The sequence below is a fragment of the Loxodonta africana genome, chromosome 18 (assembly GCF_030014295.1).
Source record: "Loxodonta africana isolate mLoxAfr1 chromosome 18, mLoxAfr1.hap2, whole genome shotgun sequence".
Taxonomy (NCBI): domain Eukaryota; kingdom Metazoa; phylum Chordata; class Mammalia; order Proboscidea; family Elephantidae; genus Loxodonta; species Loxodonta africana.
The window spans coordinates 64,426,984-64,454,503 of NC_087359.1; the positions used below are offsets into that span (position 1 = coordinate 64,426,984).

A 27,520-nucleotide genomic window follows, 5' to 3' on the forward strand; every position below is an offset into this window, starting at 1 on the left:
GTGTTCATCGCTGGTTACCAGATGCTCTGTCTCCTGCTGGGAGCTCCATGAAGCTGCTTTCCCGTGCTCCCTGTCTGCCAATCTTTGACAGAAATCCAAGATGGCAAATCCGTGTTGCCTTAGGTGATAGGGGACCTTTGCAGACATCTCTCCTTGCTCTCTGTTCTCTGTCAGTTTCTTACTCCATTCCATGCTTGGCTGAGTTCTTTACCTCTTCATTTGTCATTTTGGGTTCCAGGACTGATGTTTGTCTCTGTTTTGCTAGTTTTTCAGGTCTTTGCAATGGAGGGGTGGCATGGTGCTTCTGTCTTTGGCACCATGTTGGCCGGATGTCTCCATAGGGTTTTCTTGATGGAATCTTTAGTAGCAGATCACCAGGCTTTTCTTTCATGGTGTCACTGGATTCCAGCTGCCAACCTTTCTGTTAGCAGCCAAGTACAAGTTTAAAGAATCACATCAGGACAGCATGTTTGGTGGAATGAAATGAAGATGGCTGAGGCTAACAATAATTCACTTTACATGTAGGTTCAGTGATTCTTATTCACAGTTAAAGGCACAAATATATGTACAGACTCTTAAGATCATTGTAATTTCATTGATGAAATAAGAAGCACTATTTTTTTTTTTTTTAAGGAGGATGGTATAAAAGAACAGGGGAGAAAATGTAGATTCTTAGGAAAACTTCATACAATCAACGCTGTAACAACCTTACATTATAGTTCTGTCTAACTTTAAGTTAGACAAGGGGAATTGAACTCCACTACCGTGTGAGCATGAAAAAAAAAAAAAATGAAACCCACTGCCACCAAGTCGATTCTGACTCCTAGCGACCCTATAGGACAGAGTAGAATTGCTCTGTACGGTTGCCAAGGAGTGGCTGGTGGAATGGAACTGCCAACGTTTTGGTTAGCAGCTGTTTAACCACTGCACCACCAGGGCCCGGTATGAGCATAGTAGGGGTGATTAAATGTAATAATGCAATAAAAATTGACATGTCAATAGCGATTTATATCCCTCAAACCATAAGCTTATGTGATCTTCTCAGCCTTGTGTGGGAGGCAGGACAGACATTAGTCCTAATAGGTAGATGTGGGAGCCTAGGTTCATACTTTCTCAAATTTATTCTGCTAGTCAGTAGCATAACTGGGGCATGAACCCAATATTTGTGTACTGCCACTCTGCCAAAAGGAGCAACAATATGTACAAAGTGTTAGTAAGATGTCTCATCAAACTACTACAAGATTTTGAGGAGAGGAATTTTCTGGCTGGAAAGATCAAAGATGGTTTCTTGGAGGCAGATAACATTGGGGCTGGACCCTATGTGCATGCTTAATGGTGACTACCTTCCCCAGTGTATGACCCCAAGTTGGTTATGAGGAAATTCTCTTGCTGAAGAGTTTCCCCAAGGCAGCGTTTATGTCCCTGTTTCTCAGACTATAGATGAAAGGATTTAACAATGGGGTCACTGCTGTGTACATCACAGTTATGACTGAATCCTTTAGGTTGTAACTGGTCAGAGGACGGAAATACATTCCCATCACTGTCCCATAATACAAAGAAACAACTGTGAGATGGGAACCACAGGTAGAGAAGGCTTTGAGCATGCCCTTAGTGGATGGAACACGTAGGACAATGGAAAAGACCCAAATATAAGAGCTAATAATGCATATTAATGGCACACAGAAAACACCAACCCCTAAGTACATCATTTTCACATTGAAACGGATATCAGAACAGGACAACTTGAGCAAAGAGGATATATCACAGTAGAAATTGGCCACTTCTTGGATCCCACAGAAGGACAGGCTAGCTGTGAGTAGGATGTGGGGGAGGGTATTGGCATTTGCAATCATCCAAGACCCAACAACAAGCAGAAAGCAAGACCTTGGGCTGATAATTGTTGTGTAATGAAGAGGGCAGCTGATGGCTATCGCACGATCATATGCCATCACCGCCAAGATATAGCTATCTGTGTTAGCCAAGGCAATCATGAAATACATCTGTGTTAGGCATTCTCCAAAGGAAATGGCTTTGCTGCCCAAGAGGTGGTTTGCTAACATCTTAGGGACAGTTACAGACGAGAAGAGGATGTCAACAAAGGAGAGATTGGCAAGGAAAAAGTACATGGGGTTATGAAGGCGAACGTCGGACAGAATTGCCAGGATGATGAGCAGGTTTCCAATCAATGTGCTGGGGTAAATAAACAGGAGGAGGATGAAGAAGATGTCTTCCTGCTGTTGCTGACCAGTAATTCCCAGGAGAATGAAACCCAGGGTAGAGGACTGGTTTTCTTCTCTCATGGTTCCTTCAGTATGAAAGGGAGAGAGTCCAGATTACTAAGGAATTTACTGTATGTAATGATCATCCTTATTTACCATCTTTGACTACAAAGTTCAGCTACCTCTCTACCTAGGTTTACTAAGTCCTAAGATATCCAATAACTTGGGGAAAAAAATCCCTTTTGGTCAGTGGGACTAATGATCAGTCACCCCTGGACTAAACACTCTGTTAGGCCTCATGGAACATCACAAATCTGAGAAAAATACAGTTCATTAATCCATTTGTTTAATATAGTGTTATTAAGAATGCACTGTGTTGGAGAAAAGAAGATGAATTGAGGCATAGTCTCTGCCTTCAGTGTCCTTACAACTTAATGGAGAAGTCAGAATTATACATCATAATGAAAGGACAGCATTTTGGAATCTGAGACGACATACTCCAGTGTAATGGGTGTGTCAGTAGAAGGACTACCCTGGACAGTTAGGAATTCGTCCACTGACCAAACTTAGAATGAACCAGAGCCCAGGAGGTGACAGAAACCTGTACTGGTATCAGACAATTAGAAATCAAAAGGAGCAAAACCAGCCATTGAATTCTCCACACTTCATATGTCTCATTTTCAGTGAAGACTTTTGCCATCTTATTTGATAGGTTTTTATCTCTTTTCCAAGCCCTTAACTATATGTAATCGTAACGCTTTTCTTCCTGGTCTTCTTCTCCCTTTCTTCATTACTCCTTTGATGACTTATCCAGCTCCACCGTGGCTTCAACTACCACTTTGCCAATGACTCTGAGGGATCTATCTGTAGATGAGATCTCTCTTTCCCGTATTTCCATGTAGAATCATCCTACTAACATGTGTGACCAAACCCCATACTCAGCACATCCAACCTAATTAGAACTGCAGAATTTTCTGAGGAGGAAAACCACATCTTTTTCATTTTTGTATCCTATAGAGAGATTACCGTGGAGTATTTTTCATTGTTGACACCAATATGTTTGTACTCAATATATCTTGAGTTGAGTCCAGGTATATTCCATGGGTTCCACACATGTGAGGTACTCACAGGCACATTCACTCACTTTCCCCCTCACTCTACATCTGAGCTCGTTGATTCTTTATTTAAAAGAATTCTTACATAACTCCACTTTTGTATTATAGTCTCCATGCTTTAGCTTAGACCATCATCATTTTCTACCCGAAATATTGTATTGCTCCTTTAACTGCTTGACTATAGTTTCCCATCTCTTTGATCTGTCTTGCACTCTGAGACCATAGGGATTGTGACAGAGACTACTAGCTGCTCACTCAAACCCATGTTATTCTCTTTTTCCTGGACACTCAGCAAGGTTACATTTCCCAGTCTCCTTTGTAGTGAGATGTGGTCATGGGACTGAGTTCTAGCCAGCCCATTGGTGTGTTCTAATTCTGGGCCTCTTCTACAGTCTCCTTCTCCCTTTTCCAGCTAAATGCAAATGGATAGAGGCTTAATGGGATGGTGGAGTCACTTGGTGGAATGAACCCTGTTTCTTATTCTCCAGCTACTACTAGAAATACTCACTGAAACTGTGATCTATTTCTTACTATAGTCCACACTGTTGTTGTTGTTAGGTGCCATCGAGTTGGTTCCGACTCATAGTGACCCTATGCACAACAGAACAGAACACTGCCCAGTCCTGAGCCATCCTTACAATCGTTGCTATGCTTGAGCTCATTGTTGCAGCCACTGTGTCAATCCACTTCATTGAGGGTCTTCATGTTTTCCGCTGAGCCTGTACTTTGCCAAGCATGATGTCCTTCTCCAGGAACTGATCCATCCTGGCAACATGTCCAAAGTATGTAAGACACAGTCTCCCCATCCTTGCTTCTAAGGAGCATTCTGGTTGTACTTCCAAGATGGATTTGTTCATTCTTTTGCCAGTCCATGGTATATTCAATATTCTTCGCCAACACCACAATTCAAAGCCGTCAGTTCCTCTTTGGTCTTCCTTATTCATTGTCCAGCTTTCACATGCATATGATGTGATTGAAAATACCATGGAAAAAAAAAAGTTTTTTTTTTTTTGGGGGGTCAGGTGTGCCTTAGTCTTCAAGGTGACATCTTTGCTCTTCAACACTTTAAAGAGGTCCTTTGCAGCAGATTTACCCAATGCAATGCATCTTTTGATTTCTTGACTGCTACTGCCATGGCTGTTGATTGTAGATCCAAGTAAAATGAAATCCTTGACAACTTCAATCTTTTCTCCATTTATAATGATGCTGCTCATTGGTCCAGTTGTGAGGATTTTTGTTGCCTTTATGCTGAGGTGCATTCCATACTGAAGGCCGTGGTCTTTGTGGTCATTAGTAAGTGCTTCAAGTCCCCTTCACTTTCAGCAAGCAAGATTGTGTCATCTGCATAACGCAGGTTGTTAATGAGTCTTCCTCCAATCCTGATGCCCCATTCTTCTTCATATAGTCCAGCTTCTCATATTAAATGCTCAGCATACAGATGGAATAGGTATGTTGAAAGGATACGACCCTGACGCACACCTTTCCTGACTTTAAACCAATCAGTATCCCCTTGCTCTGTCCAAACAACTGCCTCCTGATCTATGTAAAGCTTCCTCATGAGCACAATTAAGTGTTCTGGAATTCCCATTCTTAGCAATGTTATCCATAATTTGTTATGATCCACACAGTCGAATACCTTTGCAATCCCGGCATAGTAGGCTATATGATTGTCCGATTCAAAATGGCCAGTACCAGTCCATTTCAGCTCACTAATGCCTAGGATATTGATGTTTATGCTTTCCATTTCATTTTTTAAAATAATTTTTATTGTGCTTTAAGTGAAAGTTTACAAATCAAGTCAGTCTCCCATACAAAAACCCATGTACACCCTGCTACACACTCCCAATTACTCTCCCCTTAATGAGACAGCCTGCTCTCTCCCTCCACTCTCTCTTTTCGTGTCCATTTCACCAGCTTCTAACCCTCTCCACCCTCTCATCTCCCCTCCAGGCAGGAGATGCCAACATAGTCTCAAGTGTCCACCTGATCCAAGAAGCTCACTCCTTACCAGCATCCCTCTCCAGCCCATTGTCCAGTCCAATCCATGTCTGAAGAGTTGGCTTCGGGAATGGTTCCTGTCCTGGGCCAACAGAAGGTCCAGAGGCCATGACCACCAGGGTCCTTCTAGTCTCAGTCAGGCCATTAAGCCTGGTCTTATGAGAATTTGGGGTCTGCAACCCACTGCTCTCCTGCTTCCTCAGGGGTTCTCTGTTGTGTTCCCTGTCAGGGCAGTAATCATTTGTAGCCAGGCACCATCTAGTTCTTCTGGTCTCAGGATGATGTAGTCTCTGGTTCATGTGGCCCTTTCTGTCTCTTGGGCTCCTAATCGCCTTGTGTCCTTGGTATTCTTCATTCTCCTTTGATGTAGGTGGGTTGAGACCAAATGACGCATCTTAGATGGCTGCTTGCTAGCGTTTAAGATCCCAGACGCCACTCTTCAAAGTGGGATGCAGGATGTTTTGTTAATAGATTTTATTATGCCAATTGACTTAGATGTCCCCTGAAATCATGGTCCCAGACCCCTGCCCCTGCTACGCTGGCCTTTGAAGCATTCAGTTTATTCAGGAAACTTCTTTGCTTTTGGTGCAGTCCAATCGTGCTGACCTCCCCTGTATTGTGTGCTGTCTTTCCCTTCACCTAAAGTAGTTCTTATCTACTATCTAATTAGTGAATGTCCCTCTCCCACCCTTCCTTCCTCCCCCCTCTCATAACCACAAAAGAATATTTACTTCTCAGTTTAAACTATTTCTCAAGTTCTTATAATAGTGGTCTTATACAATATTTGTCCTTTTGCAATTGACTCATTTCACTCAGCATAACGCCTTCCAGATTCCTCCATGTTATGAAATGTTTCACAGATTCCTCACTGTTCTTTATCGATGCATAGTATTCCATTGTGTGAATATACCATAACTTATTTATCCATTCATCCGTTGATGGGCACTTTGGTTGCTTCCATGTTTTTGCTATTGTAAACAGTGCTGCAATAAACATGGGCGTGCATATATCTGTTTGTGTAAAGGCTCTTATTTCTCTAAGATATATTCCAAGGAGCGAGATTGCTGGATCATATGGTAGTTCTATTTCTAGCTTTTTAAGGAAGCACCAAATCAATTTGCAAAGTGGTTGTACCATTTTACATTCCCACCAGCAGTGTGTAAGTGTTCCAATCTCTCCACAGCCTCTCCGACATTGATTATTTTGTGTTTTTTGGATTAATGCCAGCCTTGTTGGAGTGAGATGAAATCTCATTGTAGTTTTGATCTGCATTTCTCTAACATTTCATTTTTGACGATTTCCAATTTTCCTAGATTCATACTTTGTATATTCCAGGTTCCCATTATTAATGGATGTTTGCAACTGTTTCTTCTCATTTTGAGTCATGCCACATCAGCAAATGAAGGTCCCGAAAACTTTACTCCATCCACATCATTAAGGTTGACTCTACTTTGAGGAGGCAGCTCTTGCCCAGTCATCTTTTGAGTGCCTTCCAACCTGGGGGGCTCATCTTCCAGCACTATATCAGACAATGTTCCACCACTATTCATAAGGTTTTCACTGGCTAATGCTTTTCAGAAGTAGACTGCCAGGTCCTTCTTCCTAGTCTGTCTTAGTCTAGAAGCTCAGCTGAAATCTGTCCTCCGTGGGTGACCCTGCTGGTATCTGAATACCAGTGGCATAGCTTCCAGCATCACAGCAACACGCAAGCCCCCACAGTAGAACAAACTGACAGACACGTAGGGGGTAGTCCACACTATCCTAAGTAATTCACTGTTTTTTTTTTAAATGGACCTCTACTCAGTAATTAATTCAATCTATAAGTAATTAAAAAAAATTTTTTTTTATAAGTAATTCAGTCACTAATTCTTAGTGTCTGCTACAGTACATATGAATTACATTCTAGGCACAGGGGATGCAGTTCTAATTATCTTTCCCAAAAATATGATGTGCTTTCTCACCTCTGGTTCTAAAGGAATTTGGTTTCTTCTCCTGAAATGCCTTTCTCTCCCTTCGCACAGAATTTTAATGCCTCAGGGTTGGAAGGGTTGAATAGAGCTGGAGGGCTCAGAGACTGTGGTTAGCTTTTATGGTGTGGCAGTGTAAGATTTCAGAGGTGGACCTCTTGGAAACATGGTAGACTAAGCTGATGCTGGTAGGTCTCATTCTTATTAAACCATATAAAAATTCTAGATAAGTCATAAAAACAAGCAAAAACATGTTGCTGTTCATTCAATTCCAACTCACAGAGACCTTAGAGGACAGAAGAGAACTGTCCCATAGGGTTTCCAAGGAGCAGCTGGTGGATTTGAACTGCCACCCTTTTGCTTAGCAGCCAAGCACTTAACCGTATGACAAGAGGGCTCCAAATTATAGAGGTTAAAAAAAAAAAAAAAAAAAGCCACATCCCAAATCTAAGAGAAAGAAAGGGGAATACCTAGGTATCAGAAACAAAGAGAAAGGTCAAAGCAAGAATTGAAGCCATAGCTAGTGCTACAATGGGCCCTTAGTGTTATCGTTCAGGAATTAGGCCCTAAGAGCTAGAATCTGGCATGTTAATACCCCTTTGGTACAAGAAATGTGGCCACAGATCCACAAGAAGCAGGGGAGCTTTACTTGCTCCCTGTGCATGAAACACTTGAAGTGTCGCCCTGCTTGTGAAAAGCACACTAGGGAATATACGGGCATATAAGGATTGGAAAGAACAAAGTGGATAGAAGTCACAGAAAATATGGTTGTCTGTAAAAAAAAAAAAAAAAAAATCCAAAGGAATCTCTAGATAATCTAAGAGAGTTCAGGAAGTTTCTTGGATATAAATAAATGTTTTTTAAAAATCAGCACTGTCCTATACCATCCTACACTTAAATAGCAATACTTTAGAAAATATAATTTTTGTAAAGACACTCCACCATTCACAATAAAAACAAAATGCCAAACCCGTTGCCATGGAGTCAATTCCAACTCATGGCGATCTCATGTGTTACAGAATAGAAGTGTAACTTAGGGTTTTCTTGGCTGTATACTTTAATGGAAGTAGGTTCCCAGGCTTATCTTTCATGGCTTTGCTGGATGGGTTCAAACTGCCAACATTTGTATTATTAGTCAAGTGCAAATCCTTTGTATCACCCAGGGACCTCCATTCACAATAGCAAGTGCAATTGTAAGGACTCTAGACATCATTCTAGGGCCCCTCGTGGCTCAGTGGTTAAGCCCTTGATTGCTAGCCAAGAGGTCAGCAGTTCGAATCCACCAGCTGCTCCATATAAAACCTATGGGGCAGTTGTACTCTGTCCTATAGGGTCGCTATGAGTCAGAATCAACTCGACGGTAATGATGTAGACATAATTCTAAGGAGTTCTTGTGGCTGAAGTGACTAAGGGTTTGGCTGCTAACTGAAAGGTCCTTGTCTAAACTCATCAGCTTCTCAGCTGGAGAAAAATGTGTCAGTTTGCTTGCATAAAGATTATAGCCTTGGAAACCCCATAGGGGCAGTTCTACTCTGTCCTATTTGTTCCCTATAAATTTGAAGAGACTCAATGGCGAAGGGGTTTGGGTAGACATAATTCTAACAAAAGAGGTCCATGACCAGTATGACAAAAATCATAAAGCTTTACTGAAAGACAAAAATGAACACCTAAATAAATGGGAGATTTGCAAGGTTAATGGATGGAAAGGTTCATGTGGTAAAATGTCAATTATTCTCTAATTAATCTACAATTTGATGCAATCTCAGTCAAAATATAACAGACTTTTTTTAAACATGGAATTTAACAAAATGATCCTAAAATTCACGTAGAAGAACAGGGAGCCTAGAAAAGCTACGTGAATTTGAGGGAAAGGATTAAGGAGAGAAGAATAGCCCTATCAGTCATCAAAGTGGAATAGTACTGGTGAAAACAAAAAAACCTAAACCCATTGCTGTCCACTTAATTCTCACTCATAGCCATCCTATAAGACACAGTCAAACTGCCTCATATAGCTGTAAATCTTTTTGGAAGCCAGCTGCCACATTTTCTCCTGTGGTGGGTTCAAACCACGAGGTTTTGGTTAGCAGTCCAGTGCTTAACCTTTTTTGCCACAGGGCTCCTAGTATTAGTATAGGGACTGACAACTAGACTGTAATAACAGTTTTGAAAGCCCAGAAGTAAGCCAGACATACATTAGCAGTTAGAATATGACATGAGTTAGTTTAGAAATACTTGAGGAAAGGATGGACTATTTAGTCAAGAGGGCTGGGGCAATTGGATACATATATATATATATATATATATATAACTGCACAATAATTCCTAAAGAATTGTGAAAAGCAAACTTCAAACATTTTAGAAGAAATTTTATAAAGGCAAATATGTTTATGGTATCAGTGTAGGAACTGGTTTCTGAAACCAGATACAAAGTGTGTGAAACATAAGCAAAAATATTGTAAAATTTGTCAATACTAAAATGAAAAACATTTGTATGAAAAAGACTTAATAGAAAAAAAGGAAAGAAAAATCTTGGACTGGAAAGATTATCATGCTTAATCAATAAAGTATTAGCATTCAGAATACATAAGAGCCATACACACTAATAAAAAAAAAAGACCAAAAACCCTGTGGGAAATAATGAGCAGGAGACTTGAATAGGCAAGTCAGGAAAGAGGATCCTGGTGTTGCAAATAAACAAATGAAAAGATGGGTCATCCTCATTAGTAATCAGAGAAAGGCACAATGACTCAAAATACGATTTAATATTCTTCATCCCAGAATAAGTGCAAAAAGTGACAATTTCAAGTTTAGGAAGCAAATGGAAGAATGGAAACTCATGTGCTCCACTAATGGAACTCTAAATTAGTATAACCACTTTGGAAGACAATTAGGCAGTGTCTAGGAAAGCTGACATTCATACGCCTCTGACCCAGCAATTTCACTTGGAAATTACACTTTAGAGAAACCCTAGCACAGGTGCTCAAGAAGACATCCACAAGGAGGTGCACCATCATGTAGGAGATTTAGATGTGGTCCACCGATTGAGGAATGGATAAGTAGATTGTAGTGTTTTCTTATGAATGAACCCTGTGAAATAGTTCAAATTAATTCATATGGATTAAAAAAACATGTAATAGAGGAAAACAAGTTGATGGAAAATCTATACAATATGACACCACCTATGTAAATATTAATACATAAAATAATACACACAAATGTAGTAAAAGTATAAATCCTGAGTGGGAGTGTACTACCAACTCCAGAAGAGTGGTTATCTCTGGGGTGAGAGGGGGAAATAAGATTTTGGAAGAGAAGAAACTGTATCTGTACTATTTATTTTTAAAAAATTTGTAGCAAATATGACTGTTACATTTGCTAAAATCTAGACGATGAATTTTTGCCATGTTATTTGTTATGTCTTTGGATGTTATAACAATATCAAATCTAATTCAAGAGAAAGATTTTACAGGGTTGGGTGATAACAGGATTCAGATTATAGCCATGGAGCTGGGTGAGTCAAGTCCATGTTTCATTGAAGGTAGGAGGTAGACTGTTGCTTTCAAAGAGGTTGAGGATAAGCAGAAGTTTAGTTACACTGGGGAGAGGGAACCAAGAGCCATTCTATCACGCTAAGGCAGAAGGATGTTAAAGGAGAAAGATTCAGGTTAGAGAAAGCAAATAGTGGATGCAAGTAGGGATAGATTTTAACAACCTCTTGCTACCATTATTTAATCATCAAGGTGCTGCTCCTCCCAGCTCATTATTTTGTGGGTACCTGTTATTTGACCCAATGGTAATCTCCTGTCTCTTACCCTCTTTACTGCATGTCAGGTAGTCAGCCCAGTTGTGGTGCTTTCATCCCTTCCTCCTGCGGCCCATGGTCACCCGCCCTTCAATAAAACATCAACCCTAAGACAATCTGCCCGTATTTTCACTTCCCTTTTCCTGGGACGGAGCCCTGGTGATGCAGTGGTTAAGAATTCAGCTGCTAACCAAGAGATTGGCAGTTACAATTCACCAGCTGCTCCTTGGGAAACCTATGGGGCAGTTCTACTTTGTCCAATAGGGTTGCTAAGAGTTGGAATCGACTCAATGGCAACAGGTTTTTATTTTATTTTTATTCCTGGGAAGCGAAGGCATACTGAAGAAATCACACAAACTCGGAGCTAGAATTCACGATGCTGAGTTCCATTTGGATCCTCAATACTCTTCAGCAAGCCTCCCTCTCCCCATTCCTTTGCCACTCTCCTCAAAACTCACCACAATATTCTACATCGTAGCTCTCATGGAAGCTTGGGTATTGCTTCCATCTTCACTGAGAAAATTAAACCCATAGTGGAATAATTCCTCAATATTCTCCCCTGCACGTAATTTCCATACACATACTTCCATCCTGTTCTTTTTTTTTCCCCAAGACTCAAAATGAAAGTGTATATCCATATATATGTTCTCATTCGTATTCCTTTCTGTTTCTTTGGCAATATTGCTCCATCAGTTCATTCAGCTGCTTGGACACCTGCTCTTTCCCATTAAGCAGTAAACATATTATAGCCTCTTTAGTCATTAAATGAGAAATTTCTGGGTGATGCAAATAGTTAAGAACTCAGCTAGTAATCAAATGGTTGGTGGTTTGAACCCACCAGAAGCTCATTGGAAGAAAGGCCTGGCAATCTGCTCCCCAAAGGTCATAGCCCTGAAAACCCTACGGAGCACAGGTCTACTCTGCAACACCTGGGGTTTCTATGAGTTGGAATAGACTTGAAGGCAACTGGTTAGCCATTAAATGAATCTTCCTCAAACTTGCAACTGTTTTTAGCTACCACCCATTTCTTATCTCTGTCCTTTGTCAGCCAGGTATCCTTATAGAGACACCTATCTGCTTCTGGATCCAAAATTACGTTTCTAAAATTCACATGCGAATATGCATCTGTTTAAAATGACTCAGTCTCTACCCATCACCTACCAGATGAAGTTCAATTAACTTATCATTGAGAAAAAACTTAACATTCAGACAATGGAGTATAAATTCAGGCAAAAGTGTGCCGTTGATTTTTATCAGGAGCAGAGGGTACAGGCAGGGGAGTAGGAAGAAATCAGTCTGGAAAAGGAGTTTTGGGTTATATTGTGGAGGGTTTTGAAATAATGCAAGAACTTTGTACTTTAGGTACTAAGAATTAATATAGTGGATATGGGTTATAGTAGCCTTTTCTGGTAATACAGATATGAAATCTTTAATGTAAACACAGGAATTTGGACATATAAACTAAATTATTGATTAATAGGGCAAATTCTGGAGTGTCAGTACGGCCCAAGGAAAACTTCAAGCTGATTTTACAAAGGTGTGTATACACACCAACACACACACTTACAATGTTATTTCACCCAAACACGCGCTCATGCACACACACACACACACACACACACCCTTACAATGTTACTTCGGGAGATACAGTTTAGGACTGAGACAACCAAATCAGAACTTCCCCTTCCTGATCTGTTTCCGTGGTCAAGAGCCTGAGGAGAATTGTCAGATAGAATCGAAAGCCGTTTCTTGTACCTTTTGGTCCATTATTGTGATTGCTGATGCTGCATTGTACTTGGAAGAGGGAAAGCAGAACGCTCTGATAGAATAGAAGGGGAGGCACGTGTGCTTTCTCTCTGCCTTGTGTTTATCCCCAGCTCTTCCCTCTTTGAGAACCTGGGTTCTGGAGCCAAGCCGGGATTCTACTCCTAACTTTGCCATTACTTCTCCCAGTTACTTTATGCAATCCATTTCACCATTTTTTTCTTCTTCATCTGACAAAACTGACATAATATTTCTACTTACCTCTTAGGGGTTTGTGAGGGTCAACGGAGATACTGCATGGAAGGCAGTTGCTGGCACATAAGTGCTCAGTTAAAAGCTAACTATCCCTTAATGTTGTAAAGACTCTTCTGCAATGTCTACAGCCCTATCTGAGGATTCTTGCTGAGCTGGATGGTGCCCCAAAGAGCCATGGCCCTGTGGCTTTCACACCCCTTCCATAAATGGGAAATTTCTAGCCAGGTCATCTAGCTCCATTCAGCAATGCTTTTTGGGAGCACGATGGAGAAAGGGCCATTACAGGGTCTGGAGTGTGGGCCCCTGGTCCTTTGTTCCTGAGGTGGAGGAGAGAGGGCCAGGCTGATATGGAAACAGGAGTCCTGAGTTTCCCAACCTTGGAGCAGAAGGGGCAGACAGGGCCTATGGACCTGGAGCTGTCCTGAATGGACCCTGAAGATAAGTCATTTAGTTTCTTCCCTGAGAGGCAGCTCTGGTCATAGCACAGAGACAATTTGAAATTATTAGCTAGGTTATAAAGGCTCTTGAAACACAACTCCCCCAGGTCTTCATTCAGGCTGAAGTCAGGTAATTGTTGAGACTCTAAATGAGTCCATGCGTGCCCTGAGAGGATACAGTGGCTCCCAAAAGTAGTTGTTCCCAGAGTTCTTTTCTAGGAGGAAGAATCTGCGAGAAGATTTTCAAGAGGGTAGGTGTTCAGGGTCCAAGCTCTGGGGTGGGCTACTCTAACATCTTTGTTGGTATGTGGGTCCCCTGTTTCTGTGGTTCAGCACAATCCTGGAACCATCCCTTTGGACTACCAGAACTATGGTCCAAATGAACTCTTGGTGTTTTCTTTTGGCCCACATTGAATCCTCTCTGGTGTTCAGTGTGGCAAAGAAGAAGAATAATTATATTTCATCTTTGCTCTAGGATCTGACACAAGGAGTGTTAAGGTGGTAGTTATACTTTCCATTGTCCAGCACTCTGGTAGTAGGTATCCTAAATTTTTAGATTCTTAAAATCATGTAAAAAATCAAAGTAAACCCATTTCAGTCAAGTTGATTCCGACTCATAGCGACCCTGTAGTGCTGAGTAGAATGGCCTATATAAAGTTTCCAAAGAGTGGCTGGTGGATTGAACAGCTGACCTTATGGTTGACAGCCAAGACCTTAACCACTGGGACACCAGGGTAGTATAGCTTTTATAACAGCCTTGATTGATGGTCATTGTCCTATGATTTGGGCCTTTTGTGGGGGACCCAAATCATAGATTAAAAGCTATGGCTGCTAAGCAAAAAGGTGGTAGTTCGAATCTACCAGCCCCTCTTTGGAAACCCAACGGGGCAGTTCTGCTTTGTCTCATAGGGTCGCTACAAGTCGGAATCCACTACAGAGCAATGGATTTTTTATGGTCCTATGATTTACTCTGTCTTGTGCCAGAGAGGTCACTACCTTTCCACAGAGGATCATGGTAAAAACTGTGAGCTCTGGCTGTGTTTGAATCCTGGCTCTGCCACCTACTGGTTGTATGACCTTGGACAGTTATTTAATTAAATTTGTTAAACTCACTGCTGCAAAAATAATAATGAATAACATTTTCATAAAGTTGTAATGCTGATATCATGGTAATGTCTGAGCAGTTCTTAAAACAGAGCCTGATATATAGTTAGTGTTTTGTAAATGTTGGTAGTTTACTACCTCCTACACTAGTCATTTAATCGTTGGCTAACTCTCCAAAATCTGCCAGACTATGCAGACCAAAAGTTGGCAGTTCAAATCTACCAGGTGCTCCTTGGAAACCCTATAGGGCAGTTCTACCCTGTCCTATAGTGTCGCTGGGAGTTGGATTCCACTCAGCATCAACGGGTATTCCGATGGTAAGAGCAGAAAAATGTTAAATCACATTTTCCACTACCTAAGTCCAGGTCCAGGTCACACAACCCTGTTGGTTGTGTTGTTATCTGACCTGTATTTGGATCATGCTCCTGTTCCAAATACACTGCATTTTCTCCTAGCTGTTTCAGGTCACACAACCCTGTTACCTGGCCTGTATTTGGGTAACGCTCCTGTTCCAGGTCATGGCCTTCCAAGCCATGGATAAGATGACATCTGTCTTAGTCATCTGGTGCTGCTATAACAGAAATACCAAAATGGATGGCTTTAACAAAGAGAAATTTTTTCTCTCACAACTATAGTAGGCTACACATCCAAATCTAGGGTGTCAGCTCCAGGGGAAGGCTTTCTCTCTCTGTCAAATCTGGAGAACAGTCCTTGTCATCAGTCTTCCCTTTTTCTGGGAGCATCTCAGTGCAGGAACCTTAGGTCCAAAGGATGCACTGTCCTCTTGGCACTTCTTTATTGGTGGTATGAAGGTCTCTGCTTGCTTCTCTTTTATATCTCAAAAGAGATTGGCTCAAGACACTACCTGATCTTATAGACCTCATCAATATAACTGCAGCTGGTCCATCTTGTTACATCACAATGACAGGATTTAGAACATATAGAGAAATCATATCAGAAGATAAAATGGTGGACAATCATACAATGGAATCATGACCTAGCCAAGTTGACAGATATGTTTAGGGGACACAATTCAATCCATGACAATATCGTATGATAAAAATTTTCTTCCTAGTAATCACATTTTGCTCTTAGGGCCCATCTCAGACTCTCTTATAGTTTCATCGTTTATGTATTGTGTATCCATGAGGAGCAAGGAATTGTGCAACAGCATAGAATTATGAAGAAAATACTTTAACCCTCAAAAATTTGCAAATATTTTCTGTGGACTGTGATTACAGTTTTATTTAGCTAACCGAAGTAATCTGAGACTACCATTCCCACCCATTCTTCTACAAGATCCATTTGTTCATTCTACATTCATTCATCTACTGATTCTACAAGCTTCTCAGTCTACACTCTTAGATAATTTCATTGATTTCCATAACTTTATGTATCAACTTCACTCTGATCTATGCTTTGTTAATTTTGCTCCAAAGTTTCACATCTTCATTCTATTATTTTATTGAGTACCTCCATGAGAGTGTCCCACAGGAACCCTTGAAAATACGTTGAAAACAGAACTTATTTTTTTTTTGAATTTCGCTTTGTCCACTATTTTTGCTAAAGGCATCCTTTTTCTTTTAGTGGCTCAACCTTCAAACCTTGAGGATATTTTCATCTCCTTATTTACTACTGTCATAAAAATGACTACTTTCGATTGCTTCTATTTCCACATTATTTTGTATCTAAATCCTTTGTCTGTAGATCTTGACTTTCTCTTCACTACACAGCTTTAACAGCTGCCCGGTTTCACCATCTCCCTTACCCATATCTCTATTCAATCCTTGATTTCAGACAAACTCTCATCATTGCTTTATGCAGAGCATCTATCTGTCTGTCTGTTAGTCTCCCTGTCTATCTATCTAGAATAATATCATAAACATCCATGGACCCACCACCTAACCTGAAAATTAAGACTTTAGTAATAACCTATGTCTAACTGCATGGTACTTTCAATTCCACTTGCCTGACTCTCCCTTCTTGAGTTTCCTGTCATCCTGTATCCCATGTTCATCTTTCCCTTGCTTTGTTTTTGTGCGCTTTGATTGTGTCTGTATATATTGCTTGAAAGTGTACTAAAAAAGTTGTTTATAACCTTATTAAAAGGGTACCAATAACAATCTTCTGGGATTCACATTTTTTTGAATTGAACATAATATTGCGAAGATTCAACCAAATTGTTGCATGTCTGTAGGTCATTCAGAAAAAAGCAGTATCTCTACTGGTTGGAGGGATTGATCCCAATTACCAAGGGAAACTGTGTTGTTGCTACACAATGGGGGCAAGGAAAATTGTGTCAGGAACCCAGAAGATTCTCTGTGGTGACTTGTGGTATTTCCATGTCCAAGAGCAAATGTTGGTAGAAACTACAGAACCAAAGAAAGGTATTCCTAAATGTGATCTTCTGCTAACCTAAAGGATGGAGGTTCACACTCACCCAGCAATCTACTGAAGAAAGGCCTGGTGACCTACTTTTGTAAATACTATAGCCAAGAAAACCCTACGGAGCAGCTCTACTCTGTGACATATGGAGTTGCCATGAGTTGGAATCGATGGCAAGAGGTTTTCTTTTTTTTTTTTTAATTGATTACTCAGACCCCTCAGGAATATAAATTTGAGTCACGTCACCAGGTGAGGACCAAGGGTTCAGCAGTTGCTCTCAGTGATCTGAGCATTAGGTAAGTGGCTGTCCCTCCTCTACATGCCTAGGTGCTGGGAATACCACCTTTTCCCTCTTGTTCCCCCAGTCCTCACAGACATAACTTCTTTCTGCAGTTAGTATTTTCTGGATTAATCAGTAGCCATCTTTTTTTCTCTTTTAGTCTACTTTAGGATGCACCTGTTGTGTTAGGCTGGGTTCTCTAGAGAAGCAAAACCAGTAAAGAGTATATATACATACATAGAGAGAGAGACAGAGACAGAGACAGAGATTTATATCAAGGAAACAGCTCATGCAATTGTAGAGGCTGGAACGTCCCAAGTCCTTGGATCAGGATAGAGGTTTCTCCTGATTCATGCAGCTGCAGGGGCTGGGGAACCCACAATCGGCAGGTTGGAAAGCATGGCTCTTGCTCACAGACTGAAAAGGTTGATAAATCCCAAGACTGGCAGGCAAGACTGCAAGCCTTCTCCTGATTCAGGTAGCTGCAAGGGCTGGCGAGCCCAAGATGGGCAGATGGGAGAGCAGGACTCTTGCTCACAGGCTGCAAAGATCCAAGAATCCCAAGATTGACAGGTAAGATGCTAGCTCAAATCCCAAGAACCAGAGAGATAAACAAGAGGCAGCTGCAGGATCCAGAACCAGCCAAAAGCCTTGGCAAGGTGAACAGGAAGGAAATAGGAGGCAGAAGGTAGAGAGATGAAGGCTGGGGGGGGGGTGGTTAGCTGCCACAGGCCTCGCCCCCACCAGAACCACTCAGCAGATTCCATCATGGGGGTGATTAAATACCAAATTTCAACAGAGAAATGACCACAACATTATACAACTGCCAAAACACTGAGTATCATGGCCAAGCCAAGTTGACACACAATCTTAACCATTACACATACGTATCCAATTTCCTATATTAAATAATTTGTTTGAAAATACTGGGCGTTATTTCTGTTTTCTGACTGGAGTTTAACTGACATACCAGCACATAGTCATTTCCTGGCTTACTCAACCATGGTGACTTAGGACTCTAGTATTAACCAAATTTCTTAAGTAAATGAAGTGTATGAAGTAAATTAAATGAAAAGCAAAACAAAACGAAACAGACAGGCATATAAAACAAACAATAACACACATAGTTCTACCAAGTATTTGAGACTAAATGGACACACCAGCCCAGAGACTAGGAAGAGAAGGCAGAAGGGGACAGGAAAGCTGGATGATTGGAAATGGGGAATCTAAGGTCAAGAAGGGAGAGTGTTGACATGTTGTGGGGTTGGCAACCAATGTCACAAATCAGTATGAGTATTACTTGTTTAATGAGAAACTAATTTGCTCTGTGAACTCCCGCTGCTGCTCAGTCCGACTCCTCAACTTTGCTCTTAATGTTCAGGGCTCCCAGACTATAATATATAATCAATTCACTTGTTTTTTTTTCTGGGTTTTTTTGTAAGAAGGACCACAGGATGCATCTGACTACTCCTCCACCTTGGCCCTTCCTCTCTCCTCTAAAGTACAATTAAAAAAAAAAAAAATTGTCACTGAGTCAATTCTGACTTATGGCAACCCACGGTGTTACAGAGTAGAACTGAGCTCCATCGGGTTTTCTTGGCTGAATCTTTGAAGAAGGCCACCAGGCCTTTCATGGTGCCACTGGGTTCAAACTGCCAAACTTTTGTTTAGCACCCAAGTACAAATTTAAAGAATCATTTCAGGACAGCATGTTTGGCAGAATCAAAGAAGATGGCTGAGGCAAATAATAATAGAGTCGATATGTAAGTTCAGTGATTCTTCTTTGCAGTTAAAGCCACAAATATACATATAGATTCTTATCATTGTTGTAATTTCACTGATGAAATAATAAGTACCAAGGAGGATAGTATTAAACAGGCACGGTGGATTCTTAGGAAAACTTTACACTATCAACTGCTGTAACAACCTTACATTATTCCTCGGTCTAACTTAAAGTTAGACAATGGGAGTTGAACTCCACTACTGCTTGAGCATAAAAAAACCAAATCAAACCCATTACCACCAAGTCTATTCTGACTCATGCGGACCCTATAGGAGAGAGTAGAACTGCCCCAAAAGGTTTCCAAGGAGTGACTGGTGGATTGGAACTGAAAAACTTTTGGCTAGCAACCAAGCTCTTTAACCACTGTACCACCATGGCCTGGTTTGAGCATAGTAAAGATGATTAAACGTAATAGTGCAATAAAAATTGACATTTCAATAGTGACTTATATCCCTCAAAGAGTGAGCTTATGTGATCTTCTCAACTGTGTGTGGGAGACAGGACAGACATATTATTCCTAATAGGTAGATGTGGGAGCCTAGGTTCGTACTTTGTTGACTTTATTCTTCTAGTCAGTAGCATAACTGGGGCATGAGCCCCAATATTTGTGTACTGCCACTCTGCCAAAAAGAGCAACAATGTATACAAAGTGTCAGTAAGTTGTCTTATCAAACTATTACCAGATTTTAGAGAAGAGGAATTTTCTGGCTGGAAAGATCAACGATGATTTCTTGGAGAGGGAGGACATTGGGGCTGGAGATTTCTGTGCATGCTAAATGGTGACTGCCCTTCCCAAAGTATGACCTCACACTGGTTATGAGGAAGTTCTCTTGCTGAAGAGTTTCCCCAAGGCAGCCTGCATGTCTCGCTTTCTCAGACTGTAGATGAAAGGATTTAACATTGGGGTCTCTGCTGTGCCCATCAGAGTTATAACCGCATTTTTTAGGCTGTAACTGGTCAGAGCACAGATACACATACCCATCACAGTCCCATAATACAAAGAAACAACTGTGAGGTGGGAGCCACAGGTGGAGAAGGCTTTGAGCACCCCCTTAGTGGATGGAACCTGTAGGACAATAGAAAAGACCTGGATATAGGAGATAATGATACATATTAATGGCACATAGAAAACACCAGTCCTTAGGTACAACATTTTCACATTAAAGTGGGTATCAGAACAGGACAACTTGAGCGAGAGGAAATGTCACAGTAGAATTTTGCCACTTTCTAGTTCCCACTGAAGGACAGACTAGATGTGGGCAGAATGTGGGGGAGGGTATTGGCATTTGCAATCACCCAAGACCCGAAAACAAGACCTTGGGGTGATAATTATTGTGTAATGAAGAGGGCGGCTGATGGCTATGGCATGATGATATGCCATCACCGCCAAGATATAGCTATCTGTATTAGTAAAGGCACTCATGAAATACATCTATGTTAGGCATCCTCCAAGGGAAATGGCTTTGCTGCCCAAAAGATGGTTTGCTAGCATCTTAGGGCCAGTTACAGATGAGGAGAGGATGTCAACAAAGGAAAGATTGGCAAGGAAAAAGTACATGGGATTGTGAAGGCAAACATCAGAATGAATGGCCAAGATGGTGAGCCAATTTCCAATCAGTGTGCTGGGGTAAATAAACAGGAAGAGGATGAAGAAGACATTTTCCTGCTATTGCTGACTGGAAATTCCCAGAAGAATGAAATCCAGGGTAGAGGACTGGTTTTCTTCCCTCATGGCTCTTTCAGTATAAAAGAGAGAAGAGTCCAGATTACTAACGAATTTACTGTGTGCAATAATGATCTTTATCCACCACCTTTGACTACAAGGTTCAGCTACCTCTCTACCTAGGTTTAGTAAATCCCGAGATAGCCAATATATTGGGGAAAAAGTCCCTGTTGGTCAGTGGGACTAATGATCCGTCAGCCCCGGACACTCCATTTACTAAACACTCTGTTAGCCCTCATGGAAAATCACAAATCTGAGAAAAATGCAATTCATTTAATCCATTTGTTGAACACGCAATTATTAAGGATGCACTGATTTTGGAGAAAACATGGTGAAATGAGGCTTAGTCTCTGCCTTCAGCGTCCTTACAAGTTAATGGAGAAGCCAGAATTACACATTAATTTTATTATACATGATAATGAAAGGACTGCATTTTGGAATCTAGACAACAGACTTTAGCATAATGGGTATGTCAGTAGAAAGACTACCGTGGACAATCAGGAATTGGTCCACTGACAAAACTCAGAGTGAGCCAGAGCCCAGGAGGTGACAGATGTCTATACTGGTATCAGCTAAGTATAAATCACAAGGAGAAAAGCCAGCCCGGTGAATTCTCCACCATCCCATATGTCTCATTTTCAAAGCAGAATTTTGCTACCTCATTTGATAGGTTTTATCTCTTTTCCAAGCCCTTAATGATATGCAGTCACAAAGCTTTCCTTCTTGGTCTTCTCCTCCCTTTCTTCATTACTTCTTTTGCTGACTCATCCACTTCACCGTGGGTTCAACTACCACTTTGCCAATGACTCTGAGGACTCTATCTGTAAACTTGATCTCTCTTTCCCATATTTTCATGTTCAATCATTCTGCGAACCTGTCTGACCAAACCCCATACTCTGCATATCCAACCTAAGTAGAATTGCAAGTTTTTTTGAGGAGGAAAACCTCATTTTTTTTTGTTTTTGTATCCTCCAGGGAGATTATTATGGAGCATTTTTCATTGTCTTGACACCAATAAGTTTGTAGTGAATATTTCTTGAGTTGAGTCCACATTTATTCCATGGGTTCCACAAATGTGAGGTACTCACAAGAACATTCACTCACTTTACCCCTCACCTCTACATTTGATCTTTTTGATTCTTCATTTAAAAGAATTCTTGCATAGCTCCACTTTTCCGTTATAGTCTCAGTGCTTTAGCTTAGGCCCTCAACATTTTCTATCTGAAATATTCTAATGCTCTCTTAACTGCTTGACTATAGTTTCTCACCTCCTTGATCTATCTTGCACTCTGGGACTATAGGGATTGCGGCAGAGACAATGGCTGCTCACCTAAATCTACGTCATTCTCTGTTTCCGCTACACACTGCGAGATTACATTTCCCAGCCTCCGTTATAGTGAGATGTGGTCATGTGACTAACTTCTAGCCAATCCAGTGGTGTGTTCTAACTCTCGGATTTCTCTACACTCTCTTTCCCCCTTTGCCAGCTGAATGCAAGTGGATAGAGGCTTAATTTGATGGTGGAGTCACTTGTGGAATGAACCGAAGACAGGGAACAAAGGCCCTGAGATTGGGAGGTGACTGTTTGAAGAATAGCAAAGAGACTGGTGTGGTTAGAGGAGAAGCAAGTAAAAGAGAGATAGGCTACACTACCAGGGAGGTAATAGGGGGCTGGATGTGGAATCTAGGGATTTATTAAGACAGAGAACAGAGGGCCCCCCAAATCTGCAAATAAAGTAACAAGAAATGGACCAGGGTGCAGAAACAAAGCCATTCCCCAGAACAATGCGGCAGGGTATCAGAAAATAGCCGGCAAACTTCTTTAAAGATGTCTTTAAGAAGCAGCTGGAGTAAACCAGCCCCAGGGACATGTGCAGAACATCCACCTGTGACCACCGTGTGATCTTCCACCTGGGGCAGTGAGGGGCTGCAGCAGCATCCGGGAGACTGCACAGGTGCAACACCCCATAATAAGTCCTACTATGAATCCCAGAGGCCTCTGGGACAGGAGCCATCTTATAAAGCTGCTGGGTGCACCTTAGTTAACATATCCCTGCCTATGCCTGTGAATAAACATGAATCTTTTTCCACCCAAGAACTTTTAAAACTCAGGCCTATCTTTTGTTCTGTGAGAAGGAGGTATGTGTTGCACTAGGCCCTCCTTGTCTTCACTTGCAAGCCTCTTCAGTAAAGCTTGCTCATGTGGAAAACTCTATGTGCCTTACCTGTTCATTCTTGACCAGTGAAAGGCAAGAACCTTATTCCTGTAACCCTGTTTCTACTTTCACATCGAGGAGAACCACCTACTATTAGAAATAGTCACTGGAACTGTGATCTATTTGTTATTGTACTCTACATTATCCTATGTAATTCACTAGTTTTTCTAAATAGAACTCTACTCAATAATTCGATCTATGATTAATTTAGTCACTAATTCCCAGTGTCTGCTGCAGCACATATGAACTATATTCTAGGTACAGGGGATGCAGGTCTAATTATCTTTCTCAAAAATATAATGTGCTTTCACCTCTGCTTCTAAAGGAATTTGCTTTCTTCCCCCGAAACGCCTTCTCCATCTTCACACAAAATTATAATATCTCAGGGTGAGAAGGGTTGAGTAAAGCTGGGGGTCTCAGAGACTATGCTTAACTCATATGGTATGGCGGTGTAAGATTTCAGAGGTGGAGCTCTTGGAAACATGGCAGACTAAGCTGATGTTGGTAGGTCTCATTCTTATTAAAAAACATAAGAATTCTAAATAAATTATAAAAACAAACAGAAGCTTCTTGCTGTTGAGTCGATTCCAAGTCATAGTGACCTTAGAGGACGGAGTAGAACTACCCCATAGGGTTTCCAAGGAGTGGCTGATGAATTCGAACTGCTGCCCTTTTGGTTAGCAGCTGAGCTCTAAACCACTATGCCATGAGGGCTCCAAATCATAACAGTGAAAAAAAAAAAAAAAAAAAAAAGCCACATAGCCAAATCTAAAAGAAAGAAATGGGGACACTTAGATATGAGAAACAAAAGAAAACTCAAAGGAGGATTTGTAAGCTGTAGCTGATGCTGCAACGGGCCCATAGGCTTATCATTCAGAAATCAGGCTCTAAGGGCTGGAAGCGGGCATGTTGATACCCTTTCTGTACAAGAAATATGGTCACAGATCTACATGAAGCAGGAACTTTACTTGCTTCCTCTGCAGGAAACAATTTAAGCGTTTCCTTGCTTGTGAAAAGGCCCTAGGAAATATATTGGCATGTAAGCTTTGGAAAGAACAAAGTGGATAGAAGTCACAGAAAATTTGTTGTCTGCAAAAAACAAAAAAACCAAAGAAATCTCTAGGTAAACTAAGAAAGTTCAGGAAGTTATTTGGGTGTAAATAAATTTTTTTTAGAAATCCATACTGTTCCATACTGTCCTATACTTAAGTAGCAATAGTTTAGAAAATATAATTTTTATAGAGACCCTCCACCATTCACAATAAAACCAAAATGCCAAACCCATTGCCATGGAGTTGATTCCAACTCATGGCAACCTCAGGTGTTACAGAGTAGAATTGTAACTTTGGGTTTTTTTTCTGTCCACTTTACTGGAAGCAGATCCCCAGGTCTGTCCGTCAAGCTGCTGCTGGATTGGTTCAAAGTGCCAACCTTTATATTATTAGTTGAGTACAAACTATTGGTGTCACCCAGTGGCCTCCAATCACAATAGCAAGAGCAATTTTAAAGGCTCTAGACATAATTGTAGGGGCCCTGGTAGCTAAGTGGAAACCCTGGCGGCGTAGTGGTTAAGTGCTATGGCTGCTAACCAAAGGGTTGGTAGTTCGAATCCACCAGGCGCTCCTTGGAAACTCTATGGGGCAGTTCTACTCTGTCCTATAGGGTCGCTATGAGTCAGAATCGACTCGACGGCACTGGGTTTGGTTTTTTTTTGGTTTGGTAGTAAGTGGTTAAGCAGTTGACTGTTAACCAAAAGGTTGGCAGTTTGAACCCACCAGCTGCCTCTTGGGAACCCTATGGGGCAGTTCTATTCTGTCCTATAGGGTTGCTATAGGGAATTGACTAGACAGCAACGTTCAGACATAATACTAAAGAGTCCAGGTGGTGGAGGCGACTAAGCGATTGGCTGCTAACCAAAGGTTGCCACCAGCCACTCACTCAACAGGAGAAAGATTTGGCAGCCTGCTTGTTAAAGATTACAGCCTTGGAAACTCCATGGGGTCAGTTCTACTCTGTCCTATGGATTCTCTATAAATTTGAATAGACTCAACAGCAACGGGTTTTGGGAAGACATAATTCTAACAAAAGAATTATAAAACATTACTGAAAGACAAAAATGAATACCTGAATAAATGGGAGTTTTGCAATGTTAATGGATAGAAAGGTTCAGTGTGGTGGCATGTCAATTGTTCTCTAATTAATCTGTAATTTGATAGAATCCCAGTCAAAATGCAATAGACTTTTTTTTAAAACATGGGATTTAACAAACTGATTCTAAAATTCATATAGAAGACTAGAGAGCCTAAAAGAGCTAAATTGATTTGAGAAAAAGGAATAAGGAGAGAGGGATTGCCCTACCAGTTATGTTATCAAAGTGGAATAGTATTGGTATAAACGAAAAAACCCCAAACCCATTGTTGTCAAGTTAATTGTGACTTATAAAAAAAAAAATTGTGACTCATAGCAACCCTAAAAGACAGAGTCAAACTGCCCCATATGGCTCTAAATCTTTTCAGAAGCAGACTGCCATGTCTTTCTCCCGTGGTGTGTTCAAACTACCCTCCTTTTGTTCAGCAGTCCAACGCTTAACCACTTCACCACAGGGTTCCTGGTACTGGTGTAGGGGCTGACAAATGATCTTAATAATAAATTTGAGAGCCCAGAAACAGGCCAGACATATATTAGAAATTAGAATATGACATGAGTTATTTTAGAAATACTTGAGGAAAGGATTGATTATTTAGTCAAGGCATAGAGGCAAGTGGATACCCATATATATAAAAAACCACACTGAACAAGAATTCCTAAATGGTTAATTGTAAAAAGCAAAACTTCAAACATTTTAGAAGAAATTATATAAAGGAAAATACGTTTATGGTATGAGGGTAAGAATTGGTTTCTTAAACCAGGTAGAAAGTGCACAAAACATAAGCAAAAATATTGCAAAATTTGTCAATATTAAAATGAAAAACATTTGTATGAAAAAGACATAATAGAAAAAAGGGAAAGAAAGATCATGGACTGCAAAGACGCACCATGCGTGATAAAAAAAAAAAAAAAAACCCATTGCTGTTGGGTCAATTCGGACTCATAGCAGCCCCATAGGACAGAGTAGAACTGTCCCATAGAGTTTCCAAGGAGTGCCTGGTGGATTCAAACTGCCAGATTTTTGGTTAGCAGCCATAGTACTTAACCACAATGCCTCCAGGGTTTCCAATCAATAAAAGGATTAATATTCAGAATACATAAGAATCATGCACACTAATTACAAAAAAGAACAAAAATCCAGTAAGAAATAATGGGCAAGAAACTTGAATAAGCAAGTTAGGAAGGGGGTTACTGGTATGGTCAATGAACAAATGAAAAGATGCTCAACCTCTTTAATAATCAGAGAAATGTACAGTGACTCAAAATTCAATTTAATATTATTCATCTCAGAATAAGTGCAAAAACTGACAAGTTGAAGTGTTAGGGAGCAAATGGAAAAATGGGAGCTCATATGCTCCCCTGAAGGAACTCTAAATTAGTATAACTACTTTGGAGGACAATTAGGCAATCTCCAGTAAAGCTGACATCCACAAGGATGTGCGCCATCATATAGAAGATTTAGAAATGTTCCACCAATTGAGGAATGGGTAAGTAAATTGTAGTGTTTTCTTATGAATGGATCCTGTAAAGTAGTTAAAGTGAACTCATATGGATAAATAAAAAAAGCACAATAATAGAAAAAAGCACGTTGTTGGGCAATCTATACCATATCATACCATCTATGTAAATTTTAATACATAATACACACAAATGTAGTAAAAGTATAAATCCTGAGTGGGAGTATACTATCAACTCCAGAACAGTGGTTATCTCTAGGGCAAGAGGGGGAAATAAGATTTTGGATGAGAAGAAATTCTGTCTGTACTATTTATTTTAAAAAATTGGTAGCAAATACGACCGAATGTTCCATTTGTTAATTGTAGATGATGAGTTTTTGTTATGTTATTTGTTATGTCTTTGGATGTTTTAACAATATCTAATTTAAAAGAAAGATTTCACAGGGTCGGGTGATAGCTGGATTCAGAGTTTGCCATGGAGCTGGGAGCTGAAGTTCATATTTAATTGAAGGTGGGAGATAGAGTATTGCTTTCAAAGAGGCTGAGGATAAGCAGGAGTTCAGTTACACTGCGAAGAGGGCCATTCTACCATGCTAAGAGAGAAGGATGTTAAAGAAGAAAGATTCAGGTTAGAGGAAGCAAATAGTGGATGTAAGTAGGGATATATTTTAAGAATCTTTTGCTACCATTTTAATTGTCAGGTGCTACTCCTCCCAACTTATTATTTTGTGTGTACCTGTTCTTTGACCCAATGGTGACGTCCAGTTTCTTAATCTGTTCATTGCATGTCAGGTAGTCAGCCCAGTTGTGGCAATTTCCTCCCTCCCTGCCTGCAGCCCTTTGTCACCTGCCCCTCAACAAAACCTT

General features: G+C 40.7%; 1 protein-coding gene and 1 pseudogene across 1 annotated transcript; both read right to left on the minus strand.

Annotated features, from left to right (window-relative positions):
- Positions 1-1,276: 1,276 nt before the first annotated feature.
- Positions 1,277-2,313, minus strand: LOC100663072 (olfactory receptor 1A1-like). Its single transcript, XM_003416821.3, has one exon. It carries the CDS (start codon positions 2,298-2,300, stop codon positions 1,371-1,373), a length of 930 nt encoding a protein of 309 aa, XP_003416869.2. The 5' UTR covers positions 2,301-2,313; the 3' UTR covers positions 1,277-1,370.
- A 17,305-nt stretch (positions 2,314-19,618) lies between these two features.
- LOC111752485 (olfactory receptor 1A1-like) lies at positions 19,619-20,841 on the minus strand (annotated as a pseudogene).
- Between the last annotated feature and the right edge of the window lie 6,679 nt (positions 20,842-27,520).

Coding starts and splice junctions, on each gene's coding strand:
- LOC100663072 (XM_003416821.3), bottom strand. CDS start 2,300: ATGAGAGAAGAAAACCAGTCCTCTACCCTGGGTTTCATTCTCCTGGGA.